The sequence below is a fragment of the Paralichthys olivaceus genome, chromosome 14, assembly GCF_024713975.1.
Source record: "Paralichthys olivaceus isolate ysfri-2021 chromosome 14, ASM2471397v2, whole genome shotgun sequence".
Taxonomy (NCBI): domain Eukaryota; kingdom Metazoa; phylum Chordata; class Actinopteri; order Pleuronectiformes; family Paralichthyidae; genus Paralichthys; species Paralichthys olivaceus.
In genome coordinates, this window is record NC_091106.1 from 9,980,242 (window position 1) to 10,005,035 (window position 24,794).

General features: G+C 44.2%; 1 protein-coding gene across 3 annotated transcripts in view; it reads left to right on the forward strand.

Annotated features, from left to right (window-relative positions):
- Nucleotides 1-2,772: 2,772 nt before the first annotated feature.
- The window catches only part of unc5b (unc-5 netrin receptor B), a 49,299-nt gene continuing 27,277 nt past the window's right edge, over nucleotides 2,773-24,794 (forward strand). For all 3 annotated transcript variants that reach the window (XM_069538278.1, XM_069538279.1, XM_069538280.1), the window contains exon 1: nucleotides 2,773-3,631. In XM_069538278.1, the coding sequence (XP_069394379.1) occupies nucleotides 3,544-3,631 (88 nt within the window). In that variant the 5' untranslated portion in view covers nucleotides 2,773-3,543. The remainder of the gene's footprint in view (nucleotides 3,632-24,794) is intronic.

A 24,794-nucleotide genomic window follows, 5' to 3' on the forward strand; every position in this document is an offset into this window, starting at 1 on the left:
TCTCACTCTCACTTTCTCCATCAGTGTCTCTCGTCTCTGTCACTCTCCCCCTTACCTCTCCTGCTCCCTCGCCAGTCACAATAAAGACTGGGAGAATAAATAAATAATCCACAGTGTATTCTGTGCTCCAAGAAGCAGCATAATTGTTGTCGGAGGAGGGAGGCACAGGGAGTCATCACTTGTCCAGACGGATTATAACCTTTGAAGTTGGATTTGAGCAAAGTATAGCAATGCTGTTCTGTTGCCAGATACTGTCACATCTTAGAAGAGCGCCTTGCTTTTGGCTCAGCAGCACTCGTGCATATACATATACTGGCTCTTTGTCTGCCTCGCCCCACGCTCAAAACTCTGGGCTTCACTCTGTTTTACTCCCAAGTATCTTATTTAACATTTTACACTTAAGTGTTAATCCAATTTCAAATTACAAGTCACGCAAGGCTAAACCTTTCCCTCACTGACCATCAATGTGACTCAGCATCAGAAGGAATAAATGATAGACTCGGTATGAGCCAGGGAGTGATAATGTCCATAGAGAGTAACATTCAGAAAAGGCAGGATGTAATAATGACTGACATTTTCTTCGGGGAAAAAAAAGTCTGTTTTAATAATCTTTGTCACCCAATTATTCAAAATAAATTGATATATAAGAAAACATCCATCCATCCATTATCTATAATGCTTATCCTTTGAGGGTCACGAGGGGAGGTGGAACCAATCCCAGCTGATATCGTACGAGAGGGTGTGCAGGTCGCCATTGTATCACAGGGCCAACAAAAACCTATATTACACCAAAATGAATGTCTATACGCAGGTTATTTAAATAGCCATTGACTCCTTTCCTACTGCCAGTAGCAGTTTGCCATTCGTTTTTTTCCGTAATGTTGTGTCATGTTCAACGAATGTACCAGAAATGGAGGCCCTCTCACCTCTTTGTCTTGCTAAATTAATGTGATCATCCAGTCATCACGTTTCCACCACTGCCGATCGGAGCTGAAGCTGATTATAACCTTTGTGTACTGCAGAGTAATTTGACCCGGGAGTGAATGCGGTTTGAATACGGTCCCATTGCAGACAAAAACCAGATGTTTGTGGGTGTTTGTGAGTTTTTTGACCAGTGGAAAAGGGCCTATGCAGACACACACAACCATTCACATTCTCACCTACGGTCAATCCAGAGTCTCCAATTAACCTAACCACAATCTGCAGTTCTTTGGACTGTGGGAGTATTTGGGAGTGTCAGGAGAAAACCCACACAGCCACGGGAGGAGCACACACTCCACACAGGAAGGACCTGGACAAATCGGGATTCAAACCAAGAACCTTCTTGCTGTTCTGCCCGAAGCATTACATTCCCAAAACAGCTTCATTGCTATAGATTCTCCGTCTTTTGAGTTCTACCAGGATGATGAACAACCTACATCTAAAAAAAGATGTTCAATCCTCTGATGTTTTTATGATTGAGTGTGCTGTTGTCCCAAAATCTCCCCTGTGTTTGTCTGGCTCGAGGTCTGTCGACTATGGAGGCACACCATTTACATTTTTCTATCCTCATCAAACCCTCTAATGAGCACTTGTGTGCTGTATGTGCAAGCATCTGCACTTGTAATGATTCTCCACGCATGTATTTTTTCTTTCATTTGTCATCCATCTGCACATCATATGCCCATTTAGTGAAAGCATTAACATAGATTTGTTGCTCTATAATCCAGTGCTGTGTGGGCGTCTCATGGGAGAACATTTTAGGTGCAAGGGAAGGAGCTTCCCCAGCTCACAGAGCAGTGTTTGTAATAAACTGCAGAAGAAATTAACAGTTAGCAGGATTAGTGATTTTCTCCACGGCTCAACACACATAAAGGACGGTCACCTGAGGAGAGGGGAACTTTGGCGACATCGAATACATTCAGGCGCTGTTTTAATTTGAAAATGTGCAACAATCAATGACTCTGTCAGTATTAGAATAAAGCTATAACACTCGCTTTCCAATGTCAAACTGCGAGAGAAGCCTTAGACTTTCATCGTTGTTCTTACCTGCTCAATTCAACATTAAAGCACTCAACTTCCAAAGCAATAATCACCCTTCCATCATGGCCCCTGTGGTGTCCGCCCGCCAATCAGACCATCAGCACCGTCCAGGCAGACAGGAAACGACTTTGTTAATGAAGACTTGCTGCAGGAGACCCAGTCAGCTCCGGTCCTCACTGGAGACAGGCTCGTTTATGAAAGGGTGCTCTCTTGTGGCCACCTGGAGTAAAAATATGATCCTGGGGTGAAGGGGAGGAAGGATTGACAGGAAATAATATGCTCTCATAAAGAAAGACTGGTGCTGCATGGACTCCTTTTACACACTCAAGACAGCTGTCCACAGACTGCTTATAACTGCAGGAAAGAAAATGTCAGTTGTTATATTGAATGTCTAGATAGATAGATGTCTAGATAGAAAGATGTCTAGATAGATAGATAGATAGATAGATAGATAGATAGATAGATAGATAGATATAACATAACTTTATAGATGTATAGATTGTTCTCAGGTGAATATATATAAACGATGTTCCTAGATAATTCATCGTTTTATAGATATTGTTCTGAGATGATTATAGATAAACCTTGTTCCTAGATGATTCATAGTTTTAAAGATATACATTGTTCCCAGAAGATTATAGATAAACCTTGGTTGTTCCTGTTGAATCCGGAGCGGTACTAGGCGATCTATGGTCCGGGTTTTCTGTCTCTCCCCTCCCATCTATTTCCTCCTCGCCTGCCTCTGGTTTACCTTCACTAGTTCAGCCTTCACTCTGAAGAGAGGAGGAGGATGGTGTATGATTGGCCGGGCGGGGACTGGTAGTCCGGAGGCTGGCGTTGTGCTCCGCGTTGATTCTTGTTTACACCTTACGGACAGAGGGGGGACGAGACAGGACACCCAGGGGCCCATGCAGACCAGGACCCGGGAGTTCAGTGTGCAGTGTGCGCGGCTCTCTGACACCATCGCCCCGTGGTTTACTACATTTTATATGGGCAAGTTTGTGTTTGCTGGGAATCGGACTCCCTCGTCTAATTGAATCCCTCCATTAACAGCAGCGGTGCGTAAAAGTTTTTGGTGACTTTTTGTGGCACCTTTTTTTTGCGCTTATGGTTCCAGGTCAAGCGCGGCACAAGCTGAGCTGGACATGAAATCCACCAGGAATAGTCCCGACAACTTGTTTCTTGACATCCACACGGTGTGACATTTACGGACCTCTTCAAACTTTGATTACTGGCGGAAATTACAGCCTTTCTCATCTTTCTCTGCCAAGTTGCTCAGGGATGGATGTGTTGTGAGCCTGTTTGCGTCAACAGTCAGAAGAGTGAACTATTTACCAGAACCGCGGCATCCGAAAAACAATCATTGTACTCGTTAGTATTCAAGCCAATCCTGGGGAAACCATTCAGGGATAAAGACATTGCTATTTTGGAGACGAGAGCCACTTTGGTGTGTCAGGAGCAGCGCAGGTTCCCCTGTGTGGACAAACCCCGGGACGTTTCGCCACGGCGTAGCCGGAAAAGATGCCCTCTGCTCGGGTGCAGCGCGACCAAGGTGTCGGTCCTCTGGTTCTCCTCCTCCTGTTCGGCGGATATGTTGCGTCTGGCACTGGTATGTTTCACAAATCACTTCACTTTACGCATGTGTTACATGGCACAATATTAACAAAACACAAACATTACGCGCGCGCTCATACGCACAGAGTAGCTGTTATTTATTTATTTATTCATTACCAGCTCAAGTTAAAGAAAATATTCAGACTTTTTACTTTTAGTGTGCAACCTTGAAGTTACCATCAGATCTTACAACCTTTGGTCCATGGGAATTTAAAATAGCCTCGGATTGCACTAGTGGTCTCCACCTGTAACAGTGCAGGGGTCCGCGGTGCTGCGCAGACCTGCTGACCAGCACTTTTCTTATTTTACCGTCAGCAAAGTCTTCATCCTTTGAGGAGACCCGAGCTCAGAGCACTCTTTTCTACTCGGAGCGGAAAAATCAAACTCCCCCTGGTGCGCATGCAGGGAGTAATTAAGGTTTTGCTCCATGCCTTTTGGCCTCTCCAAAAACAGAATAAGCCAAAGCCTTGGGAAGAGTAATACAGAGCATTTCAAGGGCTCCACAGATTCTTCTAATTTTTTATTCTCAACGCAAGATACAACATCTAATGCCACATGGTTTGAGCGTGGGTGTACGCGTTGTTTTTCAACTCTCTCAGTGGATCATAAACCATTTATGCGTTTTTTAAATCATTATTTTTGTTCCACATAGTGTTTTTGGTTTGAAGAGAGCAGGCTTTGATGAGAGCAGACTTTTATCAGTGGATTGCTCCGTGTTAATGCCATCAAAGACTGCAGCCAGCAGCTCTCAAACACATTCAATCACTTGGCACACAGGGGCATGTTATTCAGGACCCGGGAAACCAAGGTAACACTGCCCATCTCCAGTGTTAGATTAATGATTTGCCTTAGTTTGACCCTTTGTCAGGCCAGCGTGGACACCCCCCACCCCCCCCCCCTTCTGCCTGATCAGAATGAAATACAAGGCAGAAATCTGAGGGTTTAGTGGATTGTGGATTAAGGTCTGTTTACAGTAGGAAAAGGAGAACAATGTGGACAACAATGAGCGCAGGATCCTCACGAGCTCTGCTAAAGGACTCCAGTAAATGAAGCTGTCCCTCATTTCTCATTTTATTTCTTATTTAACAACAGCAGTAATCTTTTGAGGGACACACTGACCGTCTGTCCAGGTCTGTGTGGCCACTTCTTCAAATGCCAATAAGAACTCCCCCCCCCCTGCTGTACCTCCTAAGGACCTTGTGTAGCCTATGTATTATTCCCCAAACAGTCAGAGCAGAAAAGCAGCTTACGTTTATTAAAATTGTGGACTGCTCTGAAATCCTTGCACGAGAAATGAGAATCATTGATATAAACAGGGTTAAACAGGGAGGAGGGGGACACCCGGGGACAACGGCTCAGTGTGCCCCAGTAAAGTTTCTGTCTGGGAGAGGAGAAGAAAGTAGAGATATATATTTAGGCAATGCATGATGGGACAGACAGATTGCATTTATCATCTTTCTTTCTCTCTCTCTTCTCATTATGTTTCCCACCCACCCCCAACCTTCCTGGCTCAGTCTGTGCCTGTGTTGTGGATGTGCTGAGCTCACATTTCTAATGTGTAGCTCCTCTTTCTGTGTTGATGTACACATTAATTACCAGGACTGCCAGGAACACTTGTCTGGAGTAACTACCCCGCTGTCCACTGTCCGTCTCTGCATGTGTCATTATTAATGACTTCTTCGGAATGAGAGAAAACCAACATAAGAGAAGTGTGTGCACTGTTTGTGAAACATCAGGTGCCCTGTGATCTCTGTGCATGTGTGTGTGGAGGGGGGAGTCCGGAGCAGAAGGTCAAGACAGGAGCGGAGTAAGGGCAAGGGTAGCGAAGGGGCAGTGGAGTGTTCCGAGTTAGAGAGCATAGCATGTCAGACACTCCCAGTGAGGTTTGGATGAATGGGGACACTCTTGTCTCATTTGTGTTAAGTGTGGGAATCCTCCTCACTCCCATATAACAGTGCAGCAGCTGCAAGGAGACTCACACCCTTCAATATTATATGTGTGCGCAAGTAAAGGGTTGCTTTAATATTTGTTTCCCTTCTTCTGACACGCTTTGGTCAGAAGAATCCTGCGGTTTTCTGACAGATTAAATATGATTCTTCAATGCGCGGAAAGACAGGAATGTGACGACAAAGCTAGCCTCAAACAAACAACAAAGCAGATTTGGCTTCAAAGACCCTTAACAGATTGAGATGTCAGATTAGATTAAAGTGGCTCTGAAACATGTAGTCATAACATAAGTGCTGCCAGGCTGTTGCATCTGCAGAGATGTGGACAGGTGGTTGGGCACCGTGATAAATAAACACACAGACAGCTCTCTTTGGGCAAGGCCATGGGCCAGACAAGTTCCCCGGGCAAGTCCTGCTGGCAGATCCGACCAGGCTACATTCTATCCTGGAGCAGTGCATTAGTTTTATGGCCGTCAGGCGGCAGGGGATGGGATCACTGGCCAGCCACTGCCCTCTCTGCTGTATTATTCATACGTGCAAAGTGGTCTTTGTTAATATTTAAAATGTGCTTATAATGCTCAAATCTTTGACAGCAGAGGAGAAGGAGGTGGGAGGGGAACAGCTGCTCGGCTCTCATTGGCGTAACTGACCCGGGTGGCTGTGGGGGTTAGTGGAGGATTTTAGGGCAACGATAGGCATTTATAGACTAGATAAAAGAGTGGCAGTCCGAAGTGTGCCAATTGCAGCTAGGGGCTGTTGCAGAGGATGTGTGTGCACCAAACAAGGAGAGGGGTTACACAGGGTAATGCTATCCATCGGATAGTGAAGGGGAAAAAGACCAGAAAGAGAAGATGGAAGAGAAATTAATCCATGAGGGACACTTTGAGACAGATTGATCTCAGGGCATGACTTTTGAATATTCTTTATGAGAAAAGAGTGAAGAGGAAAACTCCATAGCAGTGGCATTCAAGCATCATTAAACCTCTGGCACAGGCCATAGAATGAAGTGGCGAATGGGTGAAGAAAAAGGTGGAAAAGCGTGAGAAGAAGGCAAGCGATGTGTGCGGCAGGGTCCGTGGTTAAAACTCGCAAAGCAGCAGAAGAAACAGTGGTTAGGAAAGGATATTCTGGAGGAGGGAGGCGGAGGGTGGAAAGTGAAAAAGAGACACAAATCCACTCGGGAGATGTTTTTATTAAGGCTCTTATCGATGGAGAGAGCTCACAGTATTAAGAGTAGACATGTTTAATGCTTTGCCAATATTGTACATGTTAGATTGGACCATAAATCTGCACCAAACAGCAAGGTAAATGGAGGAGGGCGCTGACTGTAGAAGAATGGAAAGAGGATTAGCAGCAGCAGAAAGTTTTAAGCGGAGATTGGCAGACGTAAGATGAATATAATTTTAAGCAGCGGTCATTATTTTCTTTCTGCAAAGAAAATCTGCTCCCGAGGTGTTTAGAATGCTGGTTGATAATGATTTAATCAATACAGCAGGGCACACCAGCTATTTCAGTGTGAATGTTATTCAAAAGGAATACAAAAAGAAAAATCTGTACATAATTATCATCAGCGACTCTGGTTAAAAATGTTTTGTTAAACTTACACCAGATGGTCTCTGTTGCCTGGATCAAATAAAATACAGGAATGTTTCAATTTAATCCAATAATTTAAAGCCATTAAGGTCCGGAATAAAAATAAATTTAAAAACTTTTTTGACCAAACTTTTTATACCAAGATCAAGGTCGTCTTTTTAATATTAATAATATAATTCATTTAATTCTGTCTCTGACCCTTGAGGGCGATGCTTCAAAATAAATACAGGATTTTGGTTTGGGTTATGAAATGGGTAATAAGTTAAAGATAAAAGTTGGAGGCTGGAGTGAAAGAAGGGGGATGGATAGATGGATCAACCCAGGGTGGAGGAGGGAGAGTTTCGGTGGCAGATGGGAGCTGAAGTTGCTGCTGGGCCGGCAGGACGGGGTACCCCCTGCCCCTCCATTCTGCCCCTGTGGGGGGAGATGGGTGGGGCAGACAGGGAAACAGGAAGAAAACCTCAGTGGGGTTCCATTGTGCTTCAGATGAATAGGAGACTTTGGAGAGCTTTTTCTGCCCCTTTTGTGTGGTGGTAAGGGGGGTGGCAGCAGCAGAACACACACACACTCATTTCCACCATCCAAACTTACACAGTGTGTGTTTACTTCTTGAGAGGTGGGTTACTGTTGCATAACCACGCATGAATAGGAAAAGAGCACATCTGCTTGTTTTAGCTTAAAAATCACTTGATGATTGATGTGCTAAGATGCTCAGCGACATCACACACACACACACACACACACACACACACACACACACACACACACACACACACACACTCTCACAGTCACATATATGCAAACTGCGGCCACTTCCTCTGATGAAGAGGTAGCACATATGTGTATAATGGCTGAAGACCTGCTGGGTGACTTGGGAGGAGTGAGCGAGTGAAGGAATTTTCATTTAAGATCTCAGCAGCACTCTGAGCATCGTGACCAATAGGATCAGGATTCACTACGGGGGGTCATGCCAGATCCTGAATAAACCCCCTATAGACACATACACACACGTACACACACACAAACACACACACACACACACTTGGTAAAAGTGGTTGCGCCGAGGTTCGTGGATCAGAGGCAGTGTCAGCACTTGATTGGCTGTGCCGTGGTCCAGCGCTCTGCGTGTGTCCTCGTCTTTAAAGGGAGGTTTTTCAGGCCATGTAGATTCCCCTCATCTTCTTAGTGGAGGCTTTATTGTCTTCAAAAGGCAGTTGAGCCAAGTCCACTCAGCTTATACCGCAGCCGACCTGGTAATGCTTGTGTTTGTATCCGAGTGCAGGGTTATGTGGCAGTGTGTTAATAATATACTTTCTCACCAGGAGAGGAGATGTGCTGCATTGGAGCAAGTGGTGGCGTTATTCTGACTTATTTTTTATGAAAGCTACATTCCCCCACATCCACATTAATAAATTTGCCTCCACTTCCCTCTATTTCCCTTTCCTTTTCCTTCAATCTCTTGATAGTCTCATCAGGCGTATTTATAGCTTTATAGTTCCACATATACCAACCTCTGTCATCCATATCTTATTCACTCCATCATTTTTTTCCTCTCCCAGCCAGCTCTCTGGTGGAGTTTGGGAATTGCTCTTTAGAAGCCACTGTGAAGAATCCTATTTCTCTGAGTGTAACGCTTATTAGGGTCCCATCTGTCCTCGGGGTACTCATGAATGTGGGGGGTGTTTGGGTTGTCGAGGGGTAGGTAAAGGAGGGGAGCGAGGGAAGCTTTGTCATGCCTGCGTGTAAGTGGATGTGGGTGCCACTGGGGGCTTGTGCGAGGTGGGAAGGGGCTCTTAACATTGCAGAGCACACACACTGAGCAGCTGGTGTGTCTAAAGTAAGGGAATGACACACAGACCTCCCCGGAGATGCGGGCGTATTGAGCGTATACGTGCACGTGTCTCTGCCGGAGAGAGTGCAGTCGGAAATGATCCCGCTTCCTTCTGTTTGCATGGCAGCCAGCTAGGCAACAGCAGGACCCTCACTAAAAACTATTTTTTTCCTCCCCTGTTTTAAATCAAGCCGAGTGATGCTTAATGAGCGTATCTGTGGGCATGTGTTGATTGGGGGGGTTAAGTGTGTGATTGGCTGGATGTCAGCAGAGTGACACAGTGTTATTTAATGTATTGACTGTCCCTAAGTTAAATCACCATGTTTGTCTCTTAAGCTCATTGTCCCTGTCAGTAACTGATTGGCCACTTAATCAGAGGTCAACAAGGGCAAGTCCTGACCTTTCCTGTCCTTCTCCTTTCTATACCTTCTCTTTCCATTCCTCTTCCACCCTCTCATTTCTTGCTTTTACTTTCCTTTCCAGTTTGAGCTTCAAAGATCGTGTTAAAGAAAACGGTCTGCAGTGCATTATCAAGCTTCATCCCGAAAACACATGCAGACACATTCAAACACGCACAGTGGGGGCCATAATCCCAGTTTCTGCTTAGACCCTCTTGGATCGCAAACACAGCAAAGAGAAGAGTGAAAGAATGAGATCTGCCCTCATCCACCCTTTAATTCCTCCGCCCGTCTTCAGCTCCAGGACTTAATTCTTATTTCTCCTCCAGAGGCTTTGACTGGGAGCCTCCAAACACACAAGTAAAGATTCTCTCTTTCTGCCTTGGATGCAGGTCTTAATCAAGAGCTGACAGGCTCCTCTTGGTGCAGTCTGTGTGCTTGGCATGGGTGTGTGATGGGTGCACGCTGATGGGAAGTCAGCCGTATAGGTATTACTCCCTTTTCTGCATGGGTCACAGTCAGGTCACACTCCCAGTCTCATTCAGAACACAGCCCTCGTACACGGCCATCTCTCTCTCTCTCACTCTGGCAGCCGTTCTGAATTGCACAAAAGGAAAACCTGTTTTGTCCTCCTGGTACGTCTGCTGTACCAGGTGTACACGGCGCACGCCACAAAAAATGCCACCGGTCGAAGAAGATTTAGGAGTCGCTTTAAATGAGTGCCATGTGCGAAGTAGTGGGACGAGGTCTGGTCTAATGTGGCAGATGTACCTGCATGTAATTAAGGTTAGATTTAAGTGTATGAGCTCACACGCGCATCAAGTGTGTCAGCGGGTGTGTGTTTCAAGCCTCTTACCTGCTGCTGACCAGATGGGCTCAACAGCCGACCTCATGCTCACCTCACCCCGCCATTCCGCTTAGATTAGCTGGTGAGCTGAGCTAAGGCACACAGTCATTATAATGGACACATCAGCCCCGCCCTTCACCACCCACCAACACCCAATGCCGTACACACACATACACAGGGACAAACACAGGGACATGTGCAGTCCTCATTTGTCATACAGGATATTTGGGATGACGATATACAGTTTTTGTGTGTGTGTGTGTGTGTGTGTGTGTGTGTGTGTGTGTGTGTGTGTGTGTTTAGCTGGTTGGGCAGAGACCCTGGCCTGTTGTTTATGGGGATTATGAAAGCAGATGGACAGCCATGCTGACTGGTGAGGGTTCATTAACTCTGGGTGTCTCTGCTCTGACTCTGTCGCTGCTGTAGCACAGCTTCACTTGCCTGCAATCCTCTCAGCAACAAGATGTGTGTGTGTGTTTGTGAGTGTGTGTACCTACAGCAGGTATGGAAAGCATGTTGAATAAACAAAGGGAAGCCATATAGATGTTTGTCAATCACAAATAGACGTGAGCTTGAAATTTGTGCCTGATTAGTTTAGGCAGCGACTACCACTTTTTTGTTTTTGCACTCTCTACCATTTCCTTCCAGATTAACGTAATTTGCACTGAAGGATCCCTGAGCCATTTTGTGTCAAAGGGAGTCTTCCATACATGAGAGGAAACATGTTTCATGTAGTATGTTTTCAAACTGGATTAGGCAGAAGACTTATGATATAGCGCTATGCAATATCTTCAGCAGAGTGCCGTTCACATGGTGTTTCACTGCTCTGCCATGGGAGATGAATAGGTATAGTTATAGTGGGTCATTAAACACTGAGCGGTGTCTCTCTGTATAGCTTCAACCTTCACGCTGCAGCCAGCCCCTGCCCTCCTCTTCAACTGCTTATTAAAAGAAACATGGATCACGTAGGGGCCGACCGACGTACCTGTGGAGAGACAGACTGACAGACGGACCAGCAGATTCCTGGGCAGATGGGTGGTTTGTAGCCCTCAGAGGCCTTTGACGCCATTAGACAGACAGGAAGAGCAGTAGTCTGTCACCTGGTGTCATGAAGGCTTGGTAGGGATGTGACCATGAAACAAAAAGAATATATTAAATATTGATTATTTTCATTATCAGCTAATCTATTTATTCTTATTATCGTCATGATTACAGGATGGTTCCTGATTCGAATCCTGGTTTGGCCGATGTCTTTCTGTGTGGAGTTTACATGGTTTCCCCATCAGAGTGTGTTTTCTCTGACTATCTCCCACAGTCCAAAGACAGATTATGGTATGGTTGATTGGAGACTGTAATTGGCTGTAGATGAGAATATGAATGTGGATGTTTGTTGGTCTCTGCATTTTGGCCCAAAGGTATGATGCCATAAAACAAAGAAACCATAAACTTTCATATTAACAAGCAAATGTTTGTCATTTCTGTTTTATCATGACTCAGATGACTCAAAAACACTTTGGGAAATACCGTCATGTACACTCTTGAGGGGAGGTAGATGAAAAATATAGTATATTTCACAAAATGTCAAACTGCCTTTTAAAGGAATTATCATAATTGTTGTGACTGAATTTCACTGTTGATCAGCTAAATGTTTAATCATATATACACTGTATACGAACAACAGATGTTACCAAACAACACAAACACAAAGATTATCAAGTCAACACATCCTCAGAAGCAAGAAGAGATCATTAGCAGCCTGGTACCTTTCTGGTGTTCCCCCCCTGTGCCCTTGAGAGTAAATAAGGCCTGTAATGGAAAAATATTGAGTTGTACTGTGGAGCAGGGATAGATTGTAACTTCACTGCTGCTCTCAAGCCCTTAGTGACGAGGTGACAGAGGGTTTTAGTTCAATTTAAACAAGGACACTATAAACAGCAACAGGAAATGTAATGTTTTAAGGTGGATGTCAAGCTCCACCCACACCTCTGTCAGATCCAGAGTGTGTGTCTGTGCATGTGTGCGTACACGTGCATGGTCTGGTGAGTGTGTGTGTGTGTGTGCGTGCATGTGCGTGTGTGCTGTCGCTCCCGCCGCCCCTCTTCATGCTCCTGTGAGCGTGAGTTTGTGAGTGACGGTTATACAGTGGTGCGGAGTGTGTAAATCTCCTTCTCTCTAAAGCTCTCAGCAGTGGACCTTACATTAGCACAACAATTTACACATCTGTCCCGAGGCAAAGAACAGGCAACTCTGAGAATAATGAAAGCCTCATCCAGAGAGTGTGTGTGTGTGTGTGTGTGTGTGTGTGTGTGTGTGAGAGGGAGAGACTCTGTAAACAAGAGACGGAGGAGGTTTATTAATACCCCACCACCTCTCAACATCCTTTTGTCCTCCTATTCTCTGTGTCCCTCACCTCCTCTCCCCTTCTTCGAGTCAGAGGAGCGATTACATGCCACTGTCTCTCTTGTCTTTCATCTCCTCCCGTGAAGAGGAGAGGAATGAAGCTCTTCTGTGGCGTGTAATTACACAGAGACATCCTGGATGAGGGCGTCTGTCTCCACAAACAAAAAAAAGCAACCCCCCCCTCTCCTAAATACCTCTTGATAGGGGGGGGGGGGGTCTAAAAAGAGACATTTAACTGGCTTGCATCCACCCCGGGGCCCTTGTCTTTACCTGCCACGTATGGAGCTCTAATAAGTACTATCACAAGTCTATTTATCTCATTAGAAGCGCTGACACTAACATATGCGTGGCTCAGCTCCAGCACCGTGGGAATGATATACTCAGCTCCTGCGTTCATTTTAAGCACAAAGTCATAATCGTGACACATTTACAGGCCGGTGTTCCAATCTCACCCATGAGTCATATTGCTGAATGATTATGGAAGGGCGGATTTTTATGGGCTTACATTGGTATTGGCTCAACCTTTAATTGGCCCGATGCACATTTGCATTCTGCTAAGGTAATAATGGGGCTCTTTGGAGACACTTAAAACGAGAAAGTCATTGCACTCTGACTTAATACCACACATAGAAGTGATGATGCCTCCAGATGGCTTTTTTTTTTTTACTGAGTGTGATATGGCCATTTTCTGTGCATAATCATACACTTACACCCAATACTTTGCAAGTAGCTAACTTCTTGGCAGCGCCACCTGTCTCTTGTTTTTGCATCACAATATTTTTATTAGTTCATTACTTATTTCATACATTTTCACACTCGCAATTGAAGAGTAATGCAAACAGAGACGTGTTTCCTAAAATAAATAAAAGGTGATGATGCTAATAGGTTGTTCACCATGAATCTAGTTGACAAGTGAGAATCTTCTTTCCCGCCTCATCCTTTTAGTGTCGTTTCTGTTTCTATATATTTCTTTATGTATGAGCGTCATGCTGGGAAGCAAACAGAGGTCATACAGTGTGGTTTAAGATTCCGCAGAGGTCACCGAGGTCAAGCATCTCCCTGTTTGAGAGTAGGAGTTGGTCTGAATGTGTTTAACGTGTCTTTTTTACTGCTGTAATTCCGCCCCCATTCACGGAGACTTAACTGTTTCTCTGAACTCGCTGGGAGATGAAGTGAGCACTCTGGCCCAGCTCAAACAGACGTGGCACCAGACAATAGGCCGGGGTCTTCCAATGCACTTAGCCGAAGCTGCTGAATAGACTCTGAATAGACCTGTAGTGTCGCAGCCACGCAGCTGCCAGACAATAGCCTGCTCAGCAGAAAGGCAGCCGCTGACCTCGAGGTCTGCTCCGGCCCTGTCCGCTCTGATCCCTGAACCCTCGGGCGCACAGAGTCAGCACCGGCAAAGGCCACGGCAGAGACCCTGCAGTAAACAGAGCGAATCAAGCGCAATCACAGTTTAGAGCTGTGAACGTTGTTGTGCAGTATGCAGGTTGTAGTCAGCAAGGAAGAAAACGAAAATATGCTTTTATTTGCGAGTTAGATGAGCAGATCAATACCCGTCTCGTGTGTGTGCCCTAAATATGCAGCAAAAGCAAGCTGGTGTTTAGTTTAGTTTATCACAAACACTGGAAGCAGAGGAAAAGAGGTAGCATGGCACTGCTAATTGACTTATTAGATATTTTTTGTTTGATCCATTCAGAAACAGGTAAAAGTTGTGGTTTTATGTGCAGGTTTTATATTTTTACACACAGGCTGTGGAATTATTAGGCCAGGGGCGTTGATTTATTGGAGATTTGTCACAGTAAAGTTGGCACTGACTTCCCTAAAATGTCAAAATAGTCTTTTATTTTCAAAGATGTGGCTCCTCTTCTTAGGGCATAAAATCATAGTGACACTACTCTGCAGTATGTGCTCAAATCTTGTCCACTCCTTCTAGCTAAACTGAATCCAGTGATGTTAAGGTACTTATTTTGCATTTGGATGTGCAATCAGAACTGAGACTCAGGCGATTCCTTTTCTCCATTTTTTCTTTTATTAAGGTGGCAGGAGAAGTGTTTGCCTACCCAAATGAGCTTCTGAGGTCTTTGTCTTTCGTGTGATGATGCATTTTAATAAATCTGGATCCCATTTGGAAATTATTTTACTCGGTTTGGCTGTGAGACGAAAGAAAATGTTCTGGAATCCATCACACAGAGGGGATCTCTCCTTGAGTGTTTGAGGAGGGAATGGGAAGCATTTTATTCAACTTTAATAATAGCAACTCTTTGAGCTTCAGACACACTCTCATTTCCAAAAATAAACACTCCTACACCCAAACTCTAACAAAATTTTACACAAATCCCACCGTCAGGAACAAAAACATCAGCCACGGCGACGCAGCTCCCTGCATTTGATCACAAGCGGCCTCCCCCTCCGCCCCCGTTTGTGTTTATTCTCTGGATTATTCTGACCTAATCTCTTTAGAGCATAATTCAGATTAGATTTGTGTTATTATTATTGCTGTGTCCATTCCCCCACTGTCCTGCTGGGATTTCCTGACTGCTGTAGTGCTCCTGTGTTTGGAAAATTGATTAAAACTGCAGACCACTGCCCTAGATAGCGTAGGCTTGGGGAAAGTGGATGAAAATAAAATAGAAGCAAACACAAATGATACACTATGGCATTTTCTAAAAACATGTACTCTCTTAATAGAACAGCGGGAGGACATACTCAGACAGTGGCAGGCAATGCAGAAATCCCCCTCTGATTAAATATCTAACAATATACTCAAACACAACTTGTGCCGCAACCAAGTAGCTACCAGGAGTTTGCTTTGAACTTCATATAGCTATAAAGAGAACAAAAAAAACACCCCAGAATCCTCTGCTAATCACCTGAAGCGTACGTCTGTATGTGTGCAATTAGAGCTGGGGCTCCATCTGTATTTGAGCTGCCTACAAGTCGCTCAACAATGTGATGTGTTTAGTCTGCATTTTCTAGATAGTTTTAAGCACCATCTGCCTTTTAGCTCCGTCTCTAAGTTTGAAAATTTGGCCCTGAGAACCCTTGAATAAATTACAGTATATGGAAAAAATCACAGCGAGTGCAGAAAAAAAATGCATCCCTGTACCTACAGAGCAAAGGGGTCAAATTTTTCCTCTGTTTTTTTTCCAAAATACCTTTTATGAAATCATACGAGTATAAAATATTGCCTCAATTATTGAGCCAAATGACAGTGACTCATTACATGAAATAACCCCTTTGTATAAGTTGTCCCTAGTCCCACCACTTCGTTTTTTAAAACTCATTAGAGGAAAATACATTTTCTGCAATAGTAAGCACCTGAGTTCACCTTTCACAGACACAAAACATACAGTAGATCCCTCAGGGCTATGACCTGCATTTTTCCTCCCACCAGTGCTCCCCTTTGCTTACTTGTTTTCCTCAATTAAGATGAATTATAGAATTGCATAGGGGAGCAGGGACAAGGAGCATTCGCTGTGATGTTACCCTGAGGCACTCACTCAATGAGCTGGGGAGAGAGGGGGGGGGGGGGGGGGGGGGGGGGGGGCATAGTGCTGTAGATATTTTGGTCTACTATATTTTGGTCTTTGTGCATCACACCCTTCATATTCCTAATGGATATTCAAGTTTCCCCAAACATGAGAGCCCAAGCGCGTGCGCAAGAAGGAGAGAGGGTGGGAAAAGGAGCTGACGTTTAGGTTTATTGCTCATATGTGGTGATGGAGGAGATCAAGGAGGGAGAGGCGTAGGTGGGCAGGCTGTGTTTGTACTAGCTGTTGGGGACTCTGAGCACAGAGCCCGGGCTGCAGTGTACATTTCATTACTCTGTTCTCCTCCCGGGGCCCCAGGTGTGTGTCACAGCTTCTGTGGGCAGCAAAACACCATATGATTAGATGAGCTGCAGTAAATGGATACTATTGATCTCCACAACTTGTTATATGGAACCCCAAAGAACATGATGAGTCCAAGACAAGACGGCGCGATGAATCTCACACTGTACAAAATTGCCTCTTCTGCTGAGCTAACTCTTTCTCTTTTTCATCGTCACACTACTTAAGTACACAGGTAGCTTCGCTGTACGTCGTCCACTTTGCTTCACTGGGTCTTCCTATCCCTCTTTCAGTTTTTTTTTTATTTGCTCCACTGATTGCTTTCAGTGTCTCACCAGCCATTAAAATGATTGGAGACTGTGTAATGTATATTAATGTGCTTGTACTTAGAGTAGTTTCGCCGTGCATGCCATAATATTTCATGGGGAGAGAAAATACTTAGGGAGCCTCTGTGTCGGGTAATTAAATTGAGATTGTGATCTGTATTTCTACATATATATGCAGAATAGTCATGATGTCTCTAGTCATTATTTCACATTTATTCACTTTTTTTGTAGTTTTGTTACGATACAACGATACAAACCTTTAGTCCGGCAGCAGAGGTCGTTTACATTCATACTATTTCAGTTTGAAAATGCATCAACTCTGCTACGTATACGCCTGGTGTCCACACTACTCAGGAGTTTGAGACCTGCTAAAATGGAGAAGTTTGGAAATGTTGCTGGCCCCATGTTAGTTTGAAAACTCTGTGGCAGCGTTTAAGTCTGGACGGGCAGAAACTGCGAAGTTTGGACGATGGTGATAAACTCACAACTGCTTGCTGTTTGGGTCTTTTTAGTCACAACGTAACCTTCATTGATTTCTCAGGCTTCTATCACATGACCCCCCTTCCAGAAGAAAACAACCAACATTAGACTGTGAGTGAGTCACTGATTTCCGAACACTGGAAATTCTTTCTAAAATCCTTCGCTGGGGCGTCAGTGTTTGATTCATCGAGGAATAATGAGGGTTATTTTTAATGACAGTATAACCGGATCTCAGAGTAGGACCACCTGTGGGGAGTCCATTACAGATGAAGGTGAAGCCATAGCACTGGCTACGAGACCCCATACCTAGGCCTGTGTATGAAGCCCTGATTGCTGTGCAGGTTTTATCAGTGTGGCAGTAGTTCGTACTGCAGCAGAACCAAAGGAGCATGGCATGTGGAAGGCTGTGACCTCTGACCCACAGATTTGCACTAGAGTGTTGAGTTATGAGGGCACTAGCACGAGCTATGATAACAGAAGCCCCAACATGAATCCTGAATGTTATTAACTAGCTTCAGTGTGTTGCTGAGATGATAAAGTCGTGGCATAAATTTTCCATAATGCATATTTGCAGAGAAGCTATGTACACCCAGCATCTCATTTTATTCACATCAATCATTTTCTGTTTGCTTTGTAGTCTGGTGCCAGAGTGTTATTTATTGAAACAGGGCCAGTCTTATTATTGTGCATGATGTAATTGGTAATATTAACAGAATAGCGTGCCACTGTATATCGCACATGGTTTCTGTAATTTGCGACCCAAACATCAGTCACCGACATGTTCTCTAGCACATCCTCTCTACACTCACCGCACACACCGGCACACAGCAAAAGCCAGCCCTTTGTTGTTGTGGAAAATGGAAGTTGTGAAGTCAGTCATGCTGAATAGATTGTAAATTGTGGGAAAGATATAAACACCTTTCTGTTTGCAGGCTGCCATTGTGCTTCACAAATGACCCAGCTGACCACAGCCATATGAGGGTCAAGCAGTTCCATTCAAGAGCCGCTGTTGCTCTGTGGACCATCAGTATCAGGGGAGTTTGAACTATAAGAGACATCTCAAGAGAGAAAATAGAAAGTTAAGAATTGGATCAACAATACCACCTGCAAACTCTGAAGTTCAAACTCTTCAAGATTGCTCAAACCTTATCTGTTTAAAGTGACTGGGTCTGTCATAATAACAAACCCACAGGAAATATTCACCTGAGTAGAGTTTCCTCATTAGCTCTATACAGAGCATTGTTGTATCTTTAAGCTTAGTGTTTTGGTTTTCCAGCTCACTGCTTTAATACAATTGCTCGGCATTACTGTCACCATTTTCAGCTGCAAGAGGAAGCTGCAAGGAGCTCTGATAAATCCACTGTATGCCACATGTTCTGCACTAAACTGCAGAAAGATTAAATAAACCGTTAGCTAGTGATTGATGGCTTCATGTACATAATGGAACAAAGCAGCTTAAGATCCAGATCTTTTCCTCAGGAGTTGGTGGAAACCAAAACAGAGCTAAAAGGAGATTTAGGATTGGACTTTTACTTAACAGGTTTTTGCAATGTATGAAAGTACACAGATGATTGTCCGATCAATGAGAATTTGGTCAGATGAGAGAACCCAGATGACCGGGAGACTAAAGACCTCAAAGGTCCAGTCTGTAAGATTAAAGTGAAAGGGAACAATTGGCAGAAATTTAATTTAGAACAATCCTCATGATGTTTTCAGTAGTTTGTTTCATCTAAATTGTATGAATTGTAGTTTTCTTTACCCTAGAAAAGGCCCTTTATATTTAAATACTTTATATTTAAATCAGGTAGGGTCCTCTCTACGGAGGCCGCCATGGTTTTTACTGTAGTTCAGACTGGACAAACTAAACACCTTTTGAGTTTTTATGACAACTGAAGTTTGCTACAGGTTCTTTTTCATGTTTGGAAGGAGAGGGTGAGGTGAGGGGTGTTCAGCGGCAACATGCAATTTCAACACTCGATATCACTTAATTCTACAAACTGTACTTTTAATTGGGTATTAGCAGAAGTAATACCTCATATCTCAGTGTTTATACCAAATGTCATTAAGTTAACATTAATGCTTATCTATTTATTACCGAAGAGAGCACAGTATTTGGCAGTTTACGTTTTACCTGTGTTTTATTTTCTTTGGGTGGCGTACTGACGCCTCAGAATTCCCAAAGCGATTATAAAAAATCAATCTATGTTGAGCAAAATAATCCAGACTACTGAAGGCGAGATGGGCCTCTGTGTTGTGTAAATGAATGTGTGTGTTTGTGTGGCTTTAAACTCCCATACATCATCTATACACATTCCATAGATAGTCCCATAAATCCCTCTCAGAATAAAATTTAATCAGATCATGTAGTCTCCCATATGCTGCATGAGTGCTCTTGTTAATGTGGTTTGTGCCTACACACAGATAGTTCCAGTCCCTTCCTGTCACACTGATTTTTTTATCTATCACACTGTATCTTCCATCATAGCAATATTTATTAAGGAGCTGACTTGTCAGATTTAAGGCAAATCAGTGTACCTGATTAATGTGCTCCTCTGTGCACACCTTTTGTTTTTTACTTTCACCCAGTTCTGTCTTTCCAGGTCTTTGTGTGTGAGATAATTTATCTAGTGTCTAAGCAGAACTCTTTCCTTTGCGTTTCATCCTTAAGTAATCAATACTGGTCCTATGAATCCAGGTCATCTTGGCTCTTGTGGCTTCTCTGTCTCCCATTCTCTCTCCTGTGCTGTCCTCATCAGTCTCTGTCTCTCTTTCTCCCTTTTTCTCTCTCTCGCTTGTACTCTATTCCTGTCACTTCTTTTTTCCCTCTTCCGTCCTCACGTTCTGTCCTTTTCCTCCCGCTCTTCCACTCCTGAAAAATTACTTTACCCATCTGGACGGAGGCCTGCACAGCCTTACACTATTAGTCCTCGTGTGGCAGTGATTAAAAATAGATCAGAGTCAGAATTAGTCCAGACTCTCCAGCCCCTTCTTGTCTTCCCTCCTCTGATGCAGAATCATAGTGCAGAATGCTATTGGCCGCTGTAAAAATGGATATAAGAGCAAAAGTGAAAAGTTGGCAACAAAAAGTCTCAGTCTTACCTTTTTTCTGAGCTCTGAGTCTGTATGTGTGCATGTATGTATGTGTGTGTGTTCCGCCTGCGGACCACTTCGCTGGGTGCTGTCTCACGTCAAGCAGTGTGTTTGAGAGGCTTGTCGAGGTAAAGCTCCTGTCAGCGCCTGGCCTGAGGGAGTCTACTGATGAAAGGCCTCTTCATCATCCTAATGGGCTACACAAACCTCTTAACCAGCACCGCTGCCATGGCATCAGCTGGGTGAGGCTGAGGAGCGAGACGTAGAGGGTTGAAGAGAGGAAGAGAGAGCTCTGAGTGACTTGCCAAGGCCACACACACCAAGGACCACAGTGGAAAAACATACATAAGTGCACAGGTCAGAAAAAGGCACAGTGTAAACACAACAACGCTTGATGGGAGTCGGTGCAGAGGAGGAGTGGTGGCTCCGGGCAGCCGTGGGTTTGTGAGAGGTTCAGTAGGCCAGAGTCATTAGGATCTAGGACAGAGTGTTAATGCCCTTCTGTCCACTGGAGCTACAGCCATGTGCCCCCTCTATCCACTGGCAGAGACCCAGCCTAAGAGGGCAGGGACCAGAAATATGTCAAATTATACTTTTGATTATATCAGTCCATTTTATTTCATGATGAACTTCAGTTTAATGTGTAAAGAAAACCAAATAGGAACTACCAGAGAAGAGAAAAATACCTGAATATCACAAGAATTCAGGTCCATTTCTCCTCCGTTTCTAAAAGCTGCTCTCTCTACTGAACCAGATTCACGCCTGGAAGCTGCCCAATAAATTCACAATGTAATCTGCTGACCTCTGAGCAGCTCCACTGGGGCAGCTGGGGGTGAAGGGCCGTGCTCAGTAGTAATGAGAGCAGGGTAAGTTCTGCTCTCTCATATTCCCCAACCAGATTTCTTTAGCTTCAGGTACTGATGCCCATTTTTTTGCTGTGCAGACCATTTTGGAGGGATGGTACCGCTGGTCAGTGAAGTGATCTGTCACTTGGTGGATCCACCGGATTTCTGTAATATGACTGTAATATTTCAAAAACAATTTGATGGATTGACTTTCACCAGAGAATGAATCCTACAGACATTGACAAGAAATGTCCAAGTAGCCGTTGGACAGATTGCCATGACAGTGCCCAGAGGATGAACCTCAATGATGCCTTCATTAGGCCGACATTTGTTGAATGAAATAAGTATTTCATTGAATTTCATGAAATTTGACTCATTCATGGACCCTTGGGATGAAGTGTTAAGACTTTTGGTCATCCCCTGACTTATTCTGTTGCATTGTCATTGAGTCAAATTATAACTTTTTGCATTGTTTTTGTTTATGAGAAAATGCCTGTAAAACTTTCCTTTGTTTTTAGTGCTTGTTGGCTCACTTTGGTGTCGTGATTGTCCGCTCAGGGCACCTTTACTTGCTAGTGTCCTTCATTTTTGTAGCAAAGCAACATACTATTTCCGGCCTAAGTTACTGATAGCTCAAGAGGATATTTGTAAAGCTGTTAGGCTTGTTTGAAAGCAAGCAAGTTTAAACACTTGACTACTTGACAGATTACTACGAAACTTGTTGCAGGGAACAAACCAGTCTCTACTGAGAGCCATTCCAGTTCCTTCAGATTTTAAATACTTAACATCACACATTTTCCTCCGATCACCTTTTGCATAGTTGAACAATCAGATAGAGAACCCTTTTTCTTTTCTTTTTTTCTATTCAGTGGGGTTTTCAGGATCTGGATTTAAGGCTTAAGGGTGTGGCTGAGAGGAAGAGCCTGCTGCTGGGGGTGACAGAGGGAGGGATGCAGGGAGGAGGAGGGAGTAGAAGTCAGGGAGAGATTGGGAAAGAGTCTTTCATCATTATTGTCACAGTGTCACACACTCTGGCCACTCATTGTCACCATCAGTCTGCGCTGGCCCCGGGCGTCTGGCGGGTGACACTCTGCCTCTCCCTCCTTCCATCCATCCATTACTCCCTCTTTGCAGCTCTCACACACACACACCAGCACATTTTCTCTCTCATTCGCAGCCTACAATTTTATTTGCTTATGCCAAGGGGATTTCGTCATGCTCTCTTCTTCACTGCTCTCCATCACCACTCCATTCCTGCCTGTCCAGTCATACTGGTTCTGGCCTGAGGCTCTGGGATGTTCTCCTTTGCGTTCCAGCCCAGTCCCCATCCTGTCACTGGGTCAAGGACACGTTATGGTTGCTGCTCATTGAAGAGCAGCTAGAACAACAACTTTGACATCAGAGACGAACCATAGCATCATGAATGATTGATGCAGAAATGCTGACTCAGCCCACTGGGGAAAGAACCAATATTTTGACATGAAACATAACACGATTTAGGTTTGCAGAGTGGAGCAGTGATGCATGCAGTGTGTCTTTGCAGTGATGGTACCAGTCCCTTTGTGCAATGAAGAGATTTCAGTTCTCAGTGTTTCACAATCTGTTAGCGGCTGAGATTGCCTGATATGGAGAAGTTGGCCTGGCTAAAAGTGATAGTCTGTGAGATGCTTGTGCTTTAGTTATTACTTTTATGTTTTGTTGCTGCGCCGCGCTGAGATTACCTGGCAGTCAAACAGTGTGGTGTGTTTTTCCCTTCCTATCTTGAACTGCACATTTCCTTCTGAAGTTTAACTACCTCTGGGTTTAGGATTTTTCTTCCCCTTTCTTGCTGTTGAATTGGAAAAAAGGCACCACTATAGCTATTGTAAAGCAGCAAAAATAAATCCTGTTTTTAAAAATGTAAGGAATAATGATTGACGATCAAAACATTCAGATTCATATGTGGAAGACGCTTGCATGGAAATTTCGTCTTTCTCCTTTGGCCTGAGTCGAAGCACGGAGGGCAATTTATTTTGAGAGCATGATGAAGTGAAGTATAAAGGGAGATCAAAAAGGATAAAATGAACATTAGCCTCTGCACAGGACTACTTTTATTTACAAGCCCACAACGTTTTGCAGGGTGAGGAGATTGAATTGCACCTCTATCTTCAGCCTCTCCATTTGTCCTCCCCTGCTATCGCCACATCACCTCTCGTCATCTATCTCTTCCAACATGGATTTTCTGCCTATTAGTGCCCTAATCTTTCCTGGTCCTTACCTGCCTCTCCATCTTGTCTTGCTATCTGCCCATTTCAATCTCTATCCTTCTCGTGATTTTTTGAAAATGTTTTTTACGGAGTTCCTGTTGCTGTTATCCAAACCCTCATTTCAGAAACATTTTAATATCACTATATATATATATTTATTTATAATTTGGAGACAAGAAAATGTTTTGTTTATAGAATATTAATGCCACTACATTCTCTCCCACACTCTCACACACACACACAGAGGCTAGCCTACAGCATGTTGCTTGTTATGTACTGCATATCTAGGGATTTCTCTGATGCAAGGGGAAGCAATGGAGGAGCAGAGTGACGCCAACCTCTCTGTGTTTGTGTGTGGTGTGATCATGTCTGTGCATCCGTATTATTATTTTTTTTCTTCGTCTCACTATTGTTTGTCCATGTGCCATCACCTCTATCACACCGACTTAAAAAGTAAAAAGTTATTTGAGCGGAGACGTCTGCAGCAGTGTGTCATGCAGTGCGAACATTTATGACAGCAAGGTCTACTCATGTCATCAACATCTACACCGGCTTTTAAACCCTCTGTTGTCTGAGTGTGCGATGAGTCATGTGCACGGCCTGTCGATCTGCTGTCAATCCGGCTCATCTCCTCGTCCGTTCATTAGCATGACAGAGGATCTCTCCTGCCAAAGCAGTTAGTCACAAGAATCAGCCCCTGTCATAACACATTACAGCAGCAGGCATTTCTAATAGCACTGGCAATCGTGGCAACCGTAGCCGATGCCACACATTACGCACACACACACACACACGCATGCACACAAACAAGCACACGCACTAATCAAGAGTTGCACTTGATCTGCACTCAGGGAGTGTTTCTGTCTCTCTCTCCATCTCTTCTTTCTCCCTCGCTCTTTCCGTTCACATTTCCTCCCTCTGTCTCTCCCCTCCCCATTTAGCATGGCTACCCACACACAGCAAATCTCACAAGCCATGTCATTGACTTCCTTCTTTTTCCTCCCTCCCTCACCCTCCATCATCATATCTATAAGTCACCTGTACTCACCTCTCCATCTCTCCCCCATGTTCAAGTCTACCCGACTAGCTCTATTTCTGTCTCCCTCCCTCCTCCTCTCTGTCTTCGTAATGTTCGAAGAGAGCGAGACTTTTCATTTTAAATCCATCCGTCTCCTTCCCGTGATGTTTTAGCTCTCTCTCTCTCTCTCCTTCTCTGCTAGCCCCTCAACACTCTGCTCTCTCTTCATTATCACCTGCTCAGGATGTCTGATGAGATTTTTACAGGAAGTTTGATCCGGTCGTCTTCCTGTCTCCAGGGAG